The sequence below is a fragment of the Dinoponera quadriceps genome, unplaced genomic scaffold (genome assembly GCF_001313825.1).
Source record: "Dinoponera quadriceps isolate SergipeBrazil2010 unplaced genomic scaffold, ASM131382v1 scaffold676, whole genome shotgun sequence".
Lineage (NCBI taxonomy): Eukaryota > Metazoa > Arthropoda > Insecta > Hymenoptera > Formicidae > Dinoponera > Dinoponera quadriceps.
This window is the reverse complement of record NW_014554818.1, coordinates 729,916-748,045: the sequence shown is the minus strand read 5'-3', so window position 1 is coordinate 748,045 and position 18,130 is coordinate 729,916. Positions and strand designations below refer to the sequence as shown.

The window sequence follows — 18,130 nt, the reverse complement described above, 5'->3', positions numbered from 1 at the left end:
ATTTCATATGAGATATAATGAATCATGCTGCATATCCAATCAAGGCATATATTACAGTATTAAATTAAAGGAATGTGGATGTTAACAGTGATGATGTTGCTGGAACTAAATCGTTACATTTTTCTTTCACTGTTCCAAATATATTTTCTATTTACAAGACATATCGATTTTATATCAGTACTATTAATATTATTAATAGTATTAATAGTATTAATAATATTAATAGTACTTATAGGAGAAAAAGTTTATATGTTACTTTCACGTGCTTTAAACGTAACTTCTTTTTATCTGAGCGTTAGGGTTTTTTTTATTGTATGCTGATGAACACGACGAGTCTCTCGAACTCAAGACCATTTGATTATTCAATTCTATTCTTTCGTTCTTAAATAAATGAAACAGTTTCAGCAACATCCCAATTGTTAGATGCATATATATTACAGATGGTTCCATACTTCGTCTTAAATCTCGTTTTTATTTCGTGAATAGTATTTTAAATCCCTTGCAGTTACATCGATATGTATCAATATATCTGTAATGCCATCGGACATATGAAAAGAATACTTTTGCTGACGAAAGGTTTTTGCTTACAATTCACTGGCGATCGAATGAATGAGTACAAGGAATTTATTTATTACAATTTTACATGATACATTATTAATATAAGAGATTTGCGTATAAAAAAAATTCTTACATAAAGTGTAATATTCCCTAATAGTTAACTGACTTACGAATTTTTTTCTTTCGTGTAATTTGGAGAGAATTACAACAAAAATTCGCAGAATTATCCCAAAGAAACCGTGACATCGGAGATGTCTCCGAAAGAAAATGTCTTTATGTGGAAACATCTTGAAAGTTTTGCCTTTAAGCACAGTACAACACGAGTAGTTTCAGTATAGGAAAAAGAGGTAGAGAAGATTCGAAATATAGACATTTTCTTTGTAAGAGTATACGAATATAGGTAGATCTTATTGTACATTTCAATGATGGAAAACGCACACTATAGACGGNATATATATATGTATGTATATATATATACCATTTTCCGTAGCATTTGTCGATCTGCAAACTAGTAATGTGAATGACTTTATCGGTAGCATAATCGGTAATAGCGAATACAGAATGTTTCGTGCTGGGTAGAGAAAGCTGGAGAGGAAAGAGAAACGTGAAACACGACGATAGAGATTTAGTCTTTGGAGTGCTGGCTATTGGAACTGCTCGACCGCGAGCGGCGCTTAAATTTCGGCTGAGTCGTTGTATCCGTCTGCACGTTGTTATCGTTTCTCTTGTGTTTGCTCTTGTCGTAGCGGGAACTGAAGTCGTTGTCCTGGTAGGAATTGGAGTTATTCGAACGTCTGTGATCGTTGCGCTTGTCGTAATGCTTGTAATAATCCCTTCCGCCGGTTTTGGTGACTCTGTGCGAGTCCCGTCTGCGAGGGGAATAATTTCTCCGGTTCCTTCTATCGCGGCTACCCCTGCGGTCATAGTCTCTCTCCCTGGATCTCCTGCGATCTTTTGATCGAGAACGCCTGCGTCTTCTGTTTCTATCGCGCGAGTCGCGCCGGGAGCTTCGGTCGCTGTATGATCGATTGCCGTCGCGTCTCACCGACTTCTCGTTCTTGTTATACTTGACCTCCTCTTTGTTCTGCACGACCACGTTGTTCCCTTCCGCGCTCCTCTTCGCGATATCGCTTTGCTGCTGCGTTATCTTGTTCACAGCCGTTGCCTTGTCCATTTGATCGTTTTCTTTATCCTCCATGAACTCCGCCGGGCATATATTATTATCCGGATTATCCGACACTTGATTATCTTCGTCGGGGTTCTCCCCGAATCTCTTAATTCTGTCAGCTTCACGCTGCTTCAGCTCCTCTTCCTTCTTCATACGCTCCTTCTCTATTTTCTGCGATACGAGAGCACAGTGGTCTAACGGGTTACAAGTAATGAGGGTGTATCGTAGACTTTTAAGTGCTTTTGTATCACTAACACACGCAGGTCGGGCGTATCTAATATCAGTTGAAATGAATGCTCGAAAGAAAATATCCTGTTCTTTACCGTAAAGACGTAAACTCGGAATGTCGAATTTAGAATGTGTGGCACCTTGTAAGTAACTTTAGATCTAAAGTGAATACGGTAGTACGGTAGTACGGTTTTATCTGAAATAGCGAGTTTAACAGTCTAGAACAGTATACATAGTGTCGCGAGTATCTTTTTTTTTTAATTACAAGTTGGACACATCGTGTTTAGGTACTCGCGTATTATAAGTATAAATAATTGACAGTCATTTAGTGCTCCTTGCTTGACAATTATGACGCACAGATACCTAAACGACGTATTAAATTGAAATGACTAATTTAGGACTAATTTAGGAAAGATGTGAATGCTGAACAAAGAGAAGGCCAAGTATAACAAAAAGATATATATATATATATATATATACGCACACGCACGCACGCACACACACACATGTATCACATAACAAACTACGTAAAATTTAGAATTATTAGTTATTGAAAATATCCATGTATAAAAGTTATTTGCAAAATGGTAAAGGACTTTTTTGCTCACATGATGGCCTCGATCATCGATGGCCAGGATGATCGAAGGGAGAATTCACACCTTAACAGAAAAGTAGGAAGTAGAAAAGCAGCCAATCAGAACTCGCGTTGGTAGCCGACAGTTTCTGCTTTATCTACTGCTTACTCCCAGCGCGAATTCTGATTGACTTGCTGCTTTTCTACTTTCAGCTTTTCTATCAAGGTGTGAACTCTCCCTGACACAAGTATATGACAGTTGCTGCATCTAGATACAGACAAAAGTACATTGAACCTCGGACCTTGAACCTGTCGCTAAGGTAAAGCAACCGCCGTATACTTGTAAATTAGGCTATTCCAAGAAGAAAAAGTTCCTTACTATTTTTCAAATAACGCAAATGTTGGAGTTATTAACTAAAGTCTCTATACGTGGCTATTTTTAATAATTAATAATTAAAAATTTCGCTTGGTTGTTTGCAAAATGCTACAGAACTTGTTATTCACATTGACCTTAACTATAAATATATATCGGTTGACATACACTTAACTACAAACACTGTGGAAGTCCGTGAGTGCGTACTGTACTCTAAATATCTATGTAATACCTGAAATTCATGCAGCTTGATGGTACGATTCTGAGCTTGCTTCCAATGGGGCGGCGTTACACTTCTGGAACGACTTCGAGAAGGCGTATGATATCGCTGAAATTTGATTTAAAATGTATCTCTCATTGAAATGTTTTATATAGTGAAGCAACGGATAATACAGGTATTCGAATGTACGCGTATAATGCGCTACTTATACATTATGTAACTGATATTGGCACGATCAGGATTATAATATTCATATAAGCACTTACGAATATTCCTCTTCCTTTAAAAATACGACCAGTCTTTCTGTGAGAACGTATACGATCTCTCCCGTAATGCTGTCTAAATTCCTTCTGATTTGCATTATTGGTGGGCCCGGCTCTGTATAAAAATTTATTCGCCGGTACTTCTGGAATTTCGTCAGGATCGATCTTGGTAATCGATACTAATGGATGAGGTTGCCCGTTGTCTTCCTCATTAGAGTCTCGAGTTTCGCCATCTTCTAGCTTTGTTCTCTTTTTACTAAAACAATCGCACGCCCATCGTTACATCATATTCATAATTTATCAGTAATTAACCATAAAATGATATAGCCCATAACGACGGATGATTATGAGTTTATGAAGTGATATATGTATAGAACTTATAAGTTCAATCTCACTTGTCACCTCTGCTTTTACATACCTCTTCTTGTTCTTCTTTTTTTTCTTTACCTTATCGACATAGGAATCAGACTCCGAATCCGACGAACTACTCTGCTTCGCTTCACGTTTCTTTACTGTAAATGCACACGGTAAGATATCCCATTATAACCCATTCGTCTTATCGTGCTTATAACTTTATGCTTAAAAAGTAAACAGCAGTAATACCTTTATTTTTTATCTTCAAAATCAATTCTCCACAGTTTACAACCTTAGCATCCTGTAATGGACGTGACATACGATCCACTGGAAGTCCTTCGATGTGTGTTACGACTTCTTGCCCAGATACTACTTCTCCAAAAACCACATGGACACTGAAAATAAAGCGTTTCCGTGTAGACACAAACAGGCTTTCGAACGAGCCACGTTCAAGTTGCGTCAATGCTGTATTATCAATGCTGAGAATATCTCAAAATACACGGTGAAATATTTAGAATGTGTGCTTACTTGTCGAGGTGAGGCGCTGGTTGTGTTGTACTACAACAACAAAATATGATTAAGGGGATGAGAGATGAACAGAAAGAGCCAGCTTTCATTGGTCATTGTGTTGTAGTAGTGGTGTGCAGACCCTTCCCTCACGACTACGCAGAAACATCGCTAAGTTATTCATTCCTCCACAGAATTATTCTTATTCCTATAATTTTTCAATACTCTCCGCGAGTCTGCCTGCATAGCTATTGTGGGAACAAATACGTTCGTGTCGAATCGAAATTCGCTGGCTTTTTTTACCATGCAATTACATCAACTAATTTTGGATTGGGAGAATGCTGCTGTTATTGTTATCACGCTTTGAGTTTTGCGCGTCTTACACACATTCTCATATTCTACTTATTACATACAAAAAATACCTAGTTGTTAATAGTTGAAAAGAAGTTTCAGGAAACTTCTCCCTAAAAAAAATTTTCTTATGCACGTTATAATAATAATAACAAAGGAAATAATAATACATATATGTATAACATAACCATGTTGTAACATCTTGTGCCTGTAAGATTTTGCTATATATATAAGCATATATGCAAATAATATTATAAACATACACATATAATATCAGTATTATATGAGATTTGTACATGTCTACTTGTATATAGCGGAATATTGTGTGATACATCTCATGGGTTTCAAAATTTCATATATCGAATTAAATAAAATACATATAGATCGTAAGTGTAACAATGCAACTAGTATAATTTTTGAGAAAACAGCGCCCTCAAGTATTATTAGAGGAAAATTGGTACTTACATAAAAAATTGTGAGCCATTAGTGTCTCTACCACGATTTGCCATTGACAATAAAAATGGCTTATCATGTTTCATAACAAAATTTTCATCTGAAAAAATGTCCAAATCATAAACACAAATGATAAACATCACGTTGTCATATTGAAGGGGTCAAGTTTTTAAGTTTGCACAGAATTTTGCACCAGAACTCTGTATATTCACCTGCAAATGTACCACCGTAAATAGATTCACCACCTGTTCCATTGCCTACTGAAAAATCTCCGCCTTGAATCATAAAATCTTTCACAACCCTGTGGAAAACAATGCCATGATAATGCAATGGTTTGCCAGTTGTTTTCCCAAGTCCCTTTTCTCCGGTGCACAAGGCGCGAAAGTTCTCGCATGTTATCGGACAGATGTCAGAAAAGAGCTCAAAGATTACTCTACCCATCGGTAATCCACCAACTTCGATGTCAAAGAATACTCTTCTATTAACCATGATGGTCTACTATCTGTAAATTTAAAGGAATAAACATTTAAGAAAGTATATGAGAAAAGCAATATACTGTGAAAATTTCAAATATTTTTAATGTAATATTATTATATTATTATTTAATAAATTAATAATATATTATTATATGAGTATATATGGAGAATTTTTACATATAACTACAATAAGAGAATAAGCAAATTTTGAAAAGTAGAGTAAAAAGTGAATTTTATAAGAATCATGAACATGAATTTTTATGCGATATCAATAGTGGTGCATTGTTTGCGATCAAATATACCAACGTATAGTCACGCGTAATACATTGTAATTCGCGTATAAACGTTAATTGTCAATACGGTATAGCCTCATAATCTCTCGTATATCTCGTATACTTCAAGATAATGACGTATGCACAAAAATATCAACGCATTGCTTTGAAAACGCAATAATGCTGATGACTCGGAAGGAAATGTTAATGACTATTGATTATTTGCATTCGTAAAAACTTCGTAATAATCGAATAAAGGTTAAGAGTTCACGAAAATTTACTGCGGCTTATCGCACGCGAGCCGTAGAAATACTTCAATTTTGCGGAAACATTTCAGAAGTACGGATTGGTAAAACTTACAAAATATATTCGGGGATGAAGTTTCGCGATATATACAAACTGCAATTCTTTTCGCCGAGATGTTCCCAAATGTTAGCGAGAGTCTATCATACTTCACTACGTTAACTAATGTAATGCTCTCTACGTGTTACGAGTTCCGCCACGAGAGGTGGTCGCAATATGTGGGTCGGTTTCTATTTGTTTAGCCGATATAGCACAGAGACATTTTATTGGCTACGTGTTATTTCGATACAATATACAACCAATGAGACCGCTTTGTGTTATTATAAATCATGCAAATGATGCATTCAGTACTATACCGAGATCTTGTATGTAATTGGTGTATATTTTTAGATCTAAAAGAATCTATCAAACAGATATAAGAGTTATCAAGCATTCAGTGAGCGGTACAGCATCGGATGCATCCATTGGCCGCGTTCAGCAGAAAATGCAGTTTGGCGCTGTTGTAAAATTCATGAATCTGATTGGTGTATGCTCTTAGGTCCATATTCTGAACTTTTTTTATCGATAAAAGTGCCGTAAATGCGGCCTCTCAGCCAATCAGGTAGTTCCTAAGTCACTTTTATTGAAAAGAATGCGGGCCTTATATTCAAGCAAGATTAAAAGTATACACCAATCATATTCACGAATTTTATAACAGTTGCAGAACAGCTTTCTTTGCACGCAGCCATTGATTACATAATTGTAAAAAAATCGAAAAATGATCCATCAATATTTATAACTTCTTATAACTATTTAATATTTACTGAATTGTTAGTAATAATATGAAGTCTTATAAATTGTAGTTGAGTCGTACTACTGAAAAGGCAAAGGAGTTTGTCTAATCAGCTGCAAATCGTATACAGATACAGTGCATCTGTAAAAATCATTCTACATTAATTGCAAGTCGAACGCCAATCAGAAGCGTCATCAGTATTATTGGCGATCCTGATTGGTTGTCGCAACAAGCATCGCGTCTGTTTGCGATCGACTTGAAACTAGTATGAAATGACTGACTGTGAAAAGAACAGACCTTGTATTTCAGTCCGAAAACTGGAGCATAAGTAATAGAAATACTGAGCGTGTAACTAAAACGAGTGATCTATATTTATGAAATACGCACATTTATAGTACACAATAGTGCATCAGGAAATCGTTGTGTCCCAAAATAGGTAAACGCGTATATTAAGGAAAAAAAGAAGACAAACCGTGAATAAATTCGTAGTCCAGAGTGCGACGTGACAATTCACGGAAGGTTGTAATCTTTATTGTCACCGTTCTTGAAAGATCTTGAGATTCCTTCATCTTCAATCATGGTATGTACGTAATAATAACCTAGCTTTTCGTAACTTTGGTTGATAATTTACGGAATTTGTGTTCAGGCACAGGAAGTCGAGGAAACTATGAAACGAATTCAGTCTCACAAGGGAGTGGTTGGGACAATAGTCGTGAATGCGGAAGGTATCAGATATGAAAGTATGACATTGCTTGTTTATGCGTACGCAGCAATTCATGAATTTCGTATATGTTTCAGGTATCCCGATCAAATCAACATTAGATAATACGACGACGGTTCAGTATGCAGGCTTGATCAGCCAATTGTCCGACAAAGCTCGTTCTGTTGTACGCGATCTGGATCCAACGAATGATCTAACTTTCTTGCGTATACGTAGCAAAAAACATGAAATTATGGTTGCACCCGACAAGGAATTTATATTAATAGTAATACAAAATCCAGTCGATTGATATTTAAAAGGAACAAAAGTATATTGCAAAATTAAGCTTTGTTTCCTTGATTGTTAATTTATTCCATATATGCTGCATTTGATTCCGATAAAAATTGTTTAACCATCGGCTCTAATAGAAAAATAAAACTAAGTAACTTAAATGTTATTTATTGTAACAGCACTTGTAGCTACTTCATATTGCTAAATTTTTTTGAAATTTTCGATTAAATATGTAAGTTATAAATTTGTGAATTGTGAAATAATACATCTCCTTATTTGTTTTTATTTTATTAAATTAATATCTTGTAATATTTTCACCAGATCGATTTGAAAATGGAGTGTGAATAAATATAATTACTCTTAAAGTATTTTAATTATCTCTCTATTATTTAATATATGTATATATCTGATTATATAATCATATAATATATATATATCGCAATAAACAAATGGAAGAAATATATCGAGTTAATGTAATATGTATTTATTTTATAACACAATATATGTTACAAGAAAGATACAAAGTTTTACAAAATATACAAATATAAAAGTAGTAAAATGATTATTGCGACTAGAAGTTGTAAAAATACAGATTTGTACATGATATATATATATACATATATATATATACATACACATATACAATTTGATGATTAGAAAAATTCAATAATACCTTAAGTTTATGTATTCTATATAAATACTTCTTTCCCTGAGAGTTATTCTTTTATAATTGAAATGTAAAAGTAAAAGATGCACTTACAAAGTTATAGTATGATTTGGCCTTTATGAATCAATTGCGATACACTTATTTACTTCATGTACAATATATTCGTCGGTTTTTGCAAAACCGTAATAATTGAAACAATAAAAATACAAGTAAACGTAATATCAGTTTGGCAAGAAATATATATAAATATGTACAAACTTATTTTATCGTCTTGTTAAAAAATCATATCATAAGCCTGAAAGATTAAATCAATTTCTATCTTCATTAGATTAACTGACATTATATTGTGAAAATGATAAGGAATTATGGTTTACCTTATTTGGGTACTTTATATTATTTTCTGCAATTTTTCTTTTCCATGTTCTTTCCTCGAATACCTATAATTACTTGAAATATGAAAGATTTAAAATTTAATGCAATTAATAAGGTAAAGGACATTTGTTTTTGAATGAATTATAAATATATATATAACTATAGAGAATATGTTATAATTATAATAACTAAGTACGACAAACTATAGTAATACTGACAATCCAGAAAAAATGTGATGATGAAATCAAAACAATATTCTTAATGCTAAAATAGAAATGATTCCGATTAAATTTGTAACTTATATTTTTAACTTGTATTTACGTGTGTAAAAATATTATATACACATATTATATACACATAGTAAGTATATGAAAATAAGTGAAATATCAAAGAGAAATACCCATACTGATACTTTTAGTCACCTTTTTTTCATGATATTAATATTTTAGATCGTTTTTTCTTGGAAAGGAATTTATAGTGCCAAATGTAAAGATATAAATTGTTTCAGTTTTCACTTGGTTTACAAAAAGAGAGACACACAAATGTCCTAAGTTTATGTTATTTGTGATACTGCCGAATGTTGTTTCTTTGAAGGATGGAATATAGTATAATAAATAATCATTGCTGCAATTCCCAAGAAAAAGGACAAAGTACAGAAAGCAAGACATACCTTGAAGTACCAGGCACATGTAACTTCTGCAGGAGAAGTGTACCCCCATACAACATTACATGCAATATTTTCCAAGAAACAGAGTATATAGAAAAATAAATGCTTCCAGAATGTATTGCTGTCTACCGTGTTAAAATATATGAAAATATGAATTATACCAATAACGGTTGCAAACAGTATGGAATACACATATTCTCGTAATTTCGGCTTAAGGTGCGGCGAACGGCTGTAATCCCGACAGAATTGCAACATTCCATGGGAATCGATCACGACCCATATTGTCATACATATCCAATGTATTATGCAACAAATTATAGTAAAAATAGGCCAAATGCTTGCGACGACACTGACCGACAGAATTCTTGCCACTGAAATTATAATATCACATAGTTTATCAATTAATCCCTCTTTTATTATCCTGTTATTACTTATGTAAATTTTAAAAGCTTGCAAAAGCTCATCCCGAATCATCGATAATTTTATCGGCTACTAAAACGAGATATTTTTATTACAAGGCTCGAGAAGAAATTGCACACGAAATCAAACGATGGAATGGTGATGAAAAATGTTTGTTAACAAAAAAAAGACCTTGATATGCATACATGTATTATTCGTTACATTAATAAAAAACTATTGATAAAAGAAACATAACTAAAACTTCGATAAACTTTTATTAAGCCCTTAACCGTTACAAAATTACCTGTAATGAAAAAATGCCAAAAAAACTGGACAGCAACTCCGACATTACTGATATTTGATTTATCTTGCTGAGCTAAACGAATGCTGCGATTGTAAGTGGCCATTGCCCAACCCATACTTCCAAGTGAGCTGACAATAGTAGCTACTTGGTGTACAACTGAAAATAATAATATGTACAGATATATTGTACATAATAAAGGTAAGGTTTAAGATAGTGAAATAGAATATTCAGGAAATAATATAAACAATAAAAAAATGTGAATGTTGTCGACTATCAATGTTTAAAAGAAAGTATAAAAAAATATAAATTTGAACCAAAATTAGAAAGTAATATACTTAACAAACTAACATACAATAAAAATTTATTTCATTATGACTCTTTAATAGTATAGTTAGCTGTAAAATCTGTTGCGGTGCAGCCTCCAGAAAACATTCAAACACTCTTAGTAATGCAACATCCTCAACTTCTGTGAGCATCTTTGAGTGATTTCGACTTGCATTGACACGATCACCAGATTTCCCATATTGGTATGCTTTTAATGCATACTTCATACTTTCATAATAATGTAAAACCGGTGCTAATTGGAAGATAACAGTAACCACAAAGCAATATTTATTTTTAATCATTATATGCGATATTTTGGTACCGTTTAAATCATTTGTACTTGTGTGTATCTGTAACAAAATATATACAAAAATTATTAAATTTTCTGCACAAACATCTAATATTATCTAATATTAAGATAAAAACATTATTGTGGCGCAACATTAATTATGTTTTTAATGTAATTAAATTAAAAAAATATAATCAACTGCAATAAATACGATCAAAAACCATACTTTACCTCTTTATCTTGATTTTGCATCCTCTTGCTGACAATGCAATTTATCAGAGATGGAATGACGATGAAACAAATAGTCCAGGTGAAATATGTTATCTTATTATATAAAAGATACTGTATGGCAATGTTATAATCAAATACCATATCTATAATATGCATAAGTATAGAACATATCGAACAGAAGATAAACCAATTGTACGTGCGAGGAGTCATTGTGATATCCACATCGTCACCGTCCAAGTGGTCATGGGGAAGTATTCTCGTAAGGTAGCCAGGGAGGCAATGTTCGTAGTTCCTTTCTCTCATGATATCCTGCAATTGTTTATGAGAAATATTGACATTATTTGTAAAAATTTACTCACGCACAGATATTGTCTATAATTACATTTGCTGTACATTCAGAATCACTTCCTTGAGTACACATTGTAAATTGCTCGACGGCACAGTATACTGTAAATAATTGACAACGTCAAAAATTACATGCGTATGAAAATATTACTTCTATATTCTCATAATAAGTCCTTTCAATATCTCGTGTGCCTCGAGTAAGACATTCCGTGTCCAATAACATTAGATCTGGTATGATTAATCACATTATGCACGAAACGTTAGGTTAGGTCACGATTGTACATATCGGGTATGTTGCAATTTTAATCTTCGTTGGATGTAGAAAAGTACACTAACACCTGTGCGAGTCATTAATGTCGCAAATAATGGCATGACAGTGCCGTGATGCAAAGAATGTAATAAAGGATATATAAACGAGAAAATTAAGACAACAGATACCTAACGCGGCCACACTCGCAACGAAAGCGCGGTACTGACAGCGTCATGGAACAATAGGCGTATTGTTTCCGATGGAAATACATGGAAATACATGTTATTGAATATAAGATAAACCAATCAACTCGTGACTCGTTTACCCTTTGTGGGAATTGTCACGTTTAACCGATCGCCTAAACCGTCAGTCTTTCGGCTGTTATCATCGCATGAGGTAGCATTTTAACGCGCTTTTCAATTCGGTCATCACTCGCTGATAATATTATTCAGATAAGCGAAGTCTCTAAAATACATTCTCTTCGCACTCGATCAGCTCGGAATATTATTCATTATAATTTGTCGAGAAGTATAACACGACTGCCTAATTATACTCGATAACGGGCACCTGCGCGCGGCAGGATTTCCATGCTCAAGATCTCTGTCGCGAATGTTCGCGAGCGCTCAGTATAATTGATATAGCGTGCGCCGATTGCTCGGATATCAAGGAAACGTCGACACGATCGACAAGATCTTTCTGGAAAGGCTTGCGACATTCCGTTGTGGAGTATCGGCCTCCAGCGACCCACCTGGCCGACGATGAGCGAAACGTGAGGTAAAAGCTCGGGTGTCCTCGGATGACCCACCTTGCCGTCGGCGGAATAGTTTCCTCGCAGCAGAACTGATTCGGCCGTAAACGACCCACGTTGCCGACGATGGAAGTCAGTTGTCGCCTTGTATGACAGACACTGGGTCTTCAGCGACCCATCCTGCCGGACGACGGAAATCGGTCTAACTTAACTTTTCATTATATTTATCATTATATAATTCAATAATTTTTCAGTAACTTTCATCTTATTGTTTATCAGATTCGCGGCAAACCAATATTGGAATATAAGTAAAAATAGGAATGTGAGGAAATAATATGAGAAAAATTGAAGTATACTGTTGAAATTTACTGAATTTAACTGAAAACTGCGCGCATTGACGGAATGATAGTAAAATGGGATCAATTGAGAGAGAATGTCAATGAAATTTTCAGCATAATATTTCCGTCAGTAGCGTGAGAAAAAAATGATCACATAGTAATAATAATAATGCCGCGAGAAGTAAACGCAGAACAGATACAAATATATTCTGTTGTTACAGCAATGGAGCGTATCAGAATCACCTTGACCGCTACTTACATAAATCCGGGATCGCGCGGAGCAGCTGGCAGTCCGTTGAACAATCGAAGAAAGAGTGAGTTAAGACTCGGAATAAATAAAGCAGCCGCTTCTTGATGTCTCAGGCGTATCAGGTAGGTAATCCTAGTATTATTAAGAATTAGATAATTGTTTGTGTTGTGCGTTCGATAATAATTTCGTGATAACGTCCTGAGTTCTCTATTCGATAAACGTTCAAGTTCGGTCGTACAATTCCTCAACATGCCGCTAAATAGCAACGCACATAATTGTTTGCATTAATATTTGGACATTAGGAAAGAGAAATTATTATTATTTTGAAGATACGGATTTATATTCTATTGTTGGATAATAGGTTGTACTTGGATAATGGGTTAATTATTTTTTATTAAATGAACACACGTTTATTATAATTGGCTGGTACATAAATTTTATTAACATCATTAATATAGTTTTGAATATGCAAAACGGTAAGATTATGTCTATACAAAAGTCAAGCATCGCCGAAATATTGGGATATTTAACAAGATTCAATATAAAAATGTATACATAAATGAAGTTAATATAATACATACGTCCTGTTTAAGTTCGGTTTATTCACGTGATAACCTGTTTACTCGAGAATCTATATGTAATGCCCATACAATTATTTACATTTGTTGTACATTTCTGTACTCACTCTCTCTCTCTCTCTCTTCCAATGTAAAATAATTAAATAGAAGTGAAAAACGTTTATTTCTTAACTGAAAATGTATTTAGGAAGCAAGATACTAAAAAGATAATTTTCATATCTCTCCTAATGTTCTCTCCACTCTCTCTCTCTCTCTCTCTCTCTCTCTCCACTCACGTTCCATCCCCTTCTCCTCTCTCTTTTTCTCTCTCTCTCTCTCACACTCTCCTCTCCCCTCTCCTCTCTTCTATCCTACATTCTCACTGCTTTCCAATGCTTCACATCGGTTTTAGTTCCGCATGTTACCGCTACGTGGCGCCAAGCAATTTTCGCTCACGCACAGTTAAATTTACACCGACTACGTTATATAAAGGCACCAGAAGTAAGGGTTGGCATCGCTTCTCGGCTCTCTGAGCTAAGATCAAAGTGTAGTATCTGTTCTTATCAGCTTAATATCTGATACAATCCCCAAAGGGGATTCAGAATATTAAACTGATTTTTGGAGCCAGGAGGGTGACCGGAGCTTGCTCCGACCCCTCCGCGGGTCGGCCCGGCATTGCAGTGCCGTCGGGTTCGGCCCAATTATCTATTCCAAAGATTAATTTACTATATTTACTTACATTCTTCACTTTTTTATTTTGAAAAAAGCTAAGCATCATCGCCGGTGGCGATTATAATCGGGTTTTCGTTGTTCGGAACTTCACGCGCGTTGCATCTGGCGTTGACCGCATGTTTACCTTTTAAGACTTAGTAAAAAAGGGGCGAGTATAGTGCGGTGTAAGAGGTTGCAACATCATTGATTCACACCACCACCGTTGCACCGTATCGGACTGCTACCGCGAAGAGTGACTGTGTGCGCGGAGGACCTAGCCGAGGGGACGTCGAGGACCGCCGATAAGTATACATTTTCGTTCCTTTGTCGGGACCCGCGCGCTTGCCTTCTTTAAAATACACTGCACGCGGGTGCTGCACCACTGCCGATCGGAGGGAAGTGACGCGAACCTTCCTCGTCGCGACGCGTTGTTCGCACGAGCACTGTCCACTCGCGGCGAGGGTGTTCGCCGATCCCCATCGGTGGTGGTCCCCCTCCATAACTGAAAATTTGTTTTTTTTTGTTTACTTCTGCTCGCGGCACGAAGCGCGCGGCGACAGCTGATTGGCTGTCGCGTCCGTGCCGCGAAGCGTAAATGCAAAAAACATGTCGGACGACGGCCCGAGGATCGTGGTCGTCCCGTATCCTCCTCTCGAGAGGTCAACTGTCCGCGGTGTCGTCCGCGGGGCGGCCCGGCCCTCAAAGGGGCGCGAGGAACGTTCCGCGACCCGGCGCATCTGGCTAAACACCAGAAGGCGCAGCATCCGGGAGACACCATGGGCTATGGGTGCTCCGTGTGCGCCAGGGGGGAACCACGAAGTACCCCCTGAGAGTAGTGAAGGCACACCACGAGGCGGAGCACTCGACTCTCGGTGCTGGCGCGACTGCCGCCGGGTCGCGGTGACGCTTTTCGCGTCCCGCGGCGACGACGGCCGCCATGTCGTCGGCGTCCGCGACGCGTGCCGGAACATCGGGCACGTGGACGCGTCCGGGGCGCGTATCCCCGACGCCTGCCTCCGACGGCGAGCGGCGGGTCACGCGGAGCGCGGCAACGCGAGGACGCGCGCACTGCCGTAACACTGCACCCGCCACACACAACACTGCACACACCAACGCGCACATATCACCGTCGCTGGCGACGTAAGTGACACCGTCCTCGTCGGATGAAGGAGGCACCCCGGATTCCGGAAACAAGGGCGGCCGTGTCCGCTGCACCGGGTTGCGCGATCGCCATGTGCGTGACACCCATAGAGATATAATACGAGGGCAGTCCGATAAGTACTTAGCCTACAAAAGAAAAACGAAAATTTTGGAAAAGTGGCGATTTATTTCTAACATAGTCTCCTTTTAGCTCGATACACTTGACCCAGCGATGCTCCAACTTCTTTAACCCATCTGAAAAATACGTCTTCTCGAAGTCTGCAAAGTAGGCCTCCGTGGCGGCGATGACCAAGCAAGAGATTCTTCGTGATCATCGACAGCAATTAATTTATTTGATCATACAAAATTATTTGGACAAATGCTTAAAACATGAAAGTGAAAAACTTTGTGACGTAAAGTATCGTGTGAGAATGATGTACAATAAAATAACAATTTTTAAAGGTCAATAGATTTATGTACGCGCCAAAAAGTTTATTGTAAATACGGTTTTTTTTCATTTGTTTAATAAAGTTGGCGGATTTTTTCATTTATTTACATTTTATGATTTGGCCTGCATGTTGCATCTCTTATAAATTGCTCAATAATTACATAGAAGAAAATTGCATTTATAACCGTTTTACTGGTGAAAAATAATGTAAGCCGCAGTATGAACAAATGATACAATGCGTGAGTAATTTAAGTAATAATCGCACCAGATCGACGATCACAGGCAGCCGCTTTCAGTGAGATTAGTNAATTGCTCAATAATTACATAGAAGAAAATTGCATTTATAACCGTTTTACTGGTGAAAAATAATGTAAGCCGCAGTATGAACAAATGATACAATGCGTGAGTAATTTAAGTAATAATCGCACCAGATCGACGATCACAGGCAGCCGCTTTCAGTGAGATTAGTCGTAGCCAATCAGTGAAGAGGGCAGAGAGAGATGCAAGACAACTGCTGTCTTCTTTCTCTCTCTACCGCCGGGACAAGATCATGGCAGTCTTCCCTACTCTATGTATTATATCTCCATGGGTGCGAACGCCGGCGCGGCCGTGAAGAGCGCGCCACGTACCGGAGCGGTGGCCCGTCGCGTCAGGCATAGCTGGCGCCACGAGTCGGGTCGGCGCGAGTTCTTTGAGTCGCCGCCCAAGGCGCGGCCGGCGCACCTGTCGCCGCCTGGCGGAATATCACTAGGCGGCGGGCTGGTTTACACCACCTGCGGATGCGTTCGTGAGCCCTCGCTCTCCCGAGTCGGTCGTATCGAACACAGCCCGGGCGATGCACGCGAGCGCGCCGATCGCGAACGACACGTGCGGGCGAGAACGGGAGAGGTTCGCCGACCGCCGGGGCGACCTTCCTCGTGTTTTCGCCCCGCGGCACTCCACCGTCCATCCGTGGAGGCCGGCAATTCCACCGCCGCATTTCTCGTCCGCGACGTCTTCGTCGGCTACGCTGACGACGGTGATGTCGTGATGACGGTGGCGGGGAGCTCTATTATGTTCACAGGCCCCGCTCTTGGATGATGACCTGTTTTGTCACCCTGAAGGCCCCTTCTGGACCTTCCTCACGCACGCACTGCGCCGTGTGGAGGCTTTCTCCCCTATCCCGAACGCCTAAGTCTTTCGTCGGACCTAGGGGTGGGGTGCTTCAGGTGCCACACAGTGACCACCTTTAGCCGACGATGTGCTCGGAGTCCTCCTTGATCCACTGTACCGATGATGATGGTCGGTGGTGTCGCCGCCGATGCGACTTCTCTCTGGGTCCCGAGTCACCCACGATGCTGACGATGGAAGCCGGTCTGAGCAAACTTCTCCGAGAAGTGACACTCCCGGGTTTCCCACGAAGAAGGATTCCCCGCCGTCGGCGACCGGGCGCGCTCCAGGAATCTCCTCCTCAACCCCCAAGGATAGATATTGGAGACCCCGGGTACCTAGAGATGAGTTGCCAAGCTTCGCGCGATAACACCGAGTCGCAGCGAACGGTGATCCACACCGAACGCTGCCGGAGGAATCGTCTCTGGTCAGGGCGTGAGAGGCACGTTTTTTTGAGCTTGCGGAAAAACGTATGTATCCAACGTGGACCGATTTGCGTTCATCGAGCTACCCCTTGTCCTTGAATCCGATTTAACGGATCCCAGTAGAATTGCTTCGTGGACGAATCTTCCGACCCTCGTGCCTCGGAAGATCTTGTGACGCTCACGGCCGAGTGCGGAACGGAGTTCCGGCACCAGGAAGATGATATTTGAAGAAGAGTTAATGACATCACACCAACCAACGCCGACCCGTAGAATACCAGAAACACACATTCGAAAATGCACGGATAGGCGCCGCCGCTTTTTGATTACCGTTCTCCTCTCCTCTCTCTTTCTGTCGACCTGGGTGCGGTATGGCAGACGAGAACGGGAACCCTTCTCTCTCTTTTCTCTGAGCGTTCTTATATATCCGCCAGCGAGCGAGATTCGCTCGTGGGGGGGATGCTGTCCATCCTGAGCCGGCGTGCCGCAAGGCGGTGCGCGTCCACCAGCGCGCACGAGACTACTACTAATCCTCCTCTCCCCGGCGGTCGAGAGTTTTGCTCGATTCGCAACAATCCGGTATAAAGAATTGCGAACCAAAGAAAACCACTAAAAAAACCTGATCTGATACAGGGAGACCTCTGAAAATACTTTTG

At 38.7% G+C, this 18,130-nt stretch overlaps 3 protein-coding genes across 7 annotated transcripts; 1 reads left to right on the top strand and 2 right to left on the bottom strand.

Annotated features, from left to right (window-relative positions):
• Positions 1-1,014: 1,014 nt before the first annotated feature.
• LOC106742173 (peptidyl-prolyl cis-trans isomerase cyp11) lies at positions 1,015-6,296 on the bottom strand. Of its 2 annotated transcripts, XM_014614871.1 has the most exons (9): positions 6,158-6,296; positions 5,262-5,551; positions 5,062-5,149; positions 4,267-4,296; positions 3,988-4,133; positions 3,803-3,896; positions 3,388-3,640; positions 3,134-3,229; positions 1,015-1,897 (listed from the first exon to the last, which is right to left on the bottom strand). In XM_014614871.1, the coding sequence occupies exons 2-9, from the start codon at positions 5,536-5,538 to the stop codon at positions 1,184-1,186; spliced, it is 1,698 nt and encodes a 565-aa protein (XP_014470357.1). In that variant the 5' UTR covers positions 5,539-5,551; positions 6,158-6,296; the 3' UTR covers positions 1,015-1,183. The 2 variants fall into 2 exon arrangements, with proteins under 2 accessions (XP_014470357.1, XP_014470358.1); XM_014614872.1 differs by lacking the exons at positions 5,262-5,551; positions 6,158-6,296 and having other exon boundaries at positions 4,267-4,400.
• An 879-nt stretch (positions 6,297-7,175) lies between these two features.
• LOC106742115 (dynein light chain roadblock-type 2) lies at positions 7,176-8,237 on the top strand. Its single transcript, XM_014614754.1, has 3 exons — positions 7,176-7,452; positions 7,519-7,597; positions 7,671-8,237. The coding sequence occupies exons 1-3, from the start codon at positions 7,450-7,452 to the stop codon at positions 7,880-7,882; spliced, it is 294 nt and encodes a 97-aa protein (XP_014470240.1). The 5' UTR covers positions 7,176-7,449; the 3' UTR covers positions 7,883-8,237.
• Positions 8,238-8,335: 98 nt separating this feature from the next.
• On the bottom strand, positions 8,336-13,091 carry LOC106742223 (XK-related protein 6-like). Of its 4 annotated transcripts, XM_014614968.1 has the most exons (7): positions 13,057-13,091; positions 12,460-12,639; positions 11,499-11,563; positions 11,117-11,425; positions 10,625-10,946; positions 10,273-10,428; positions 8,336-9,940 (listed from the first exon to the last, which is right to left on the bottom strand). In XM_014614968.1, the coding sequence occupies exons 3-7, from the start codon at positions 11,535-11,537 to the stop codon at positions 9,456-9,458; spliced, it is 1,311 nt and encodes a 436-aa protein (XP_014470454.1). In that variant the 5' UTR covers positions 11,538-11,563; positions 12,460-12,639; positions 13,057-13,091; the 3' UTR covers positions 8,336-9,455. The 4 variants fall into 4 exon arrangements, 3 of the variants coding, with proteins under 3 accessions (XP_014470454.1, XP_014470453.1, XP_014470451.1); XR_001374249.1 differs by lacking the exons at positions 12,460-12,639; positions 13,057-13,091 and having other exon boundaries at positions 8,336-8,825; positions 8,905-9,940; positions 11,499-12,029; XM_014614967.1 differs by lacking the exons at positions 12,460-12,639; positions 13,057-13,091 and adding an exon at positions 11,900-12,030.
• Between the last annotated feature and the right edge of the window lie 5,039 nt (positions 13,092-18,130).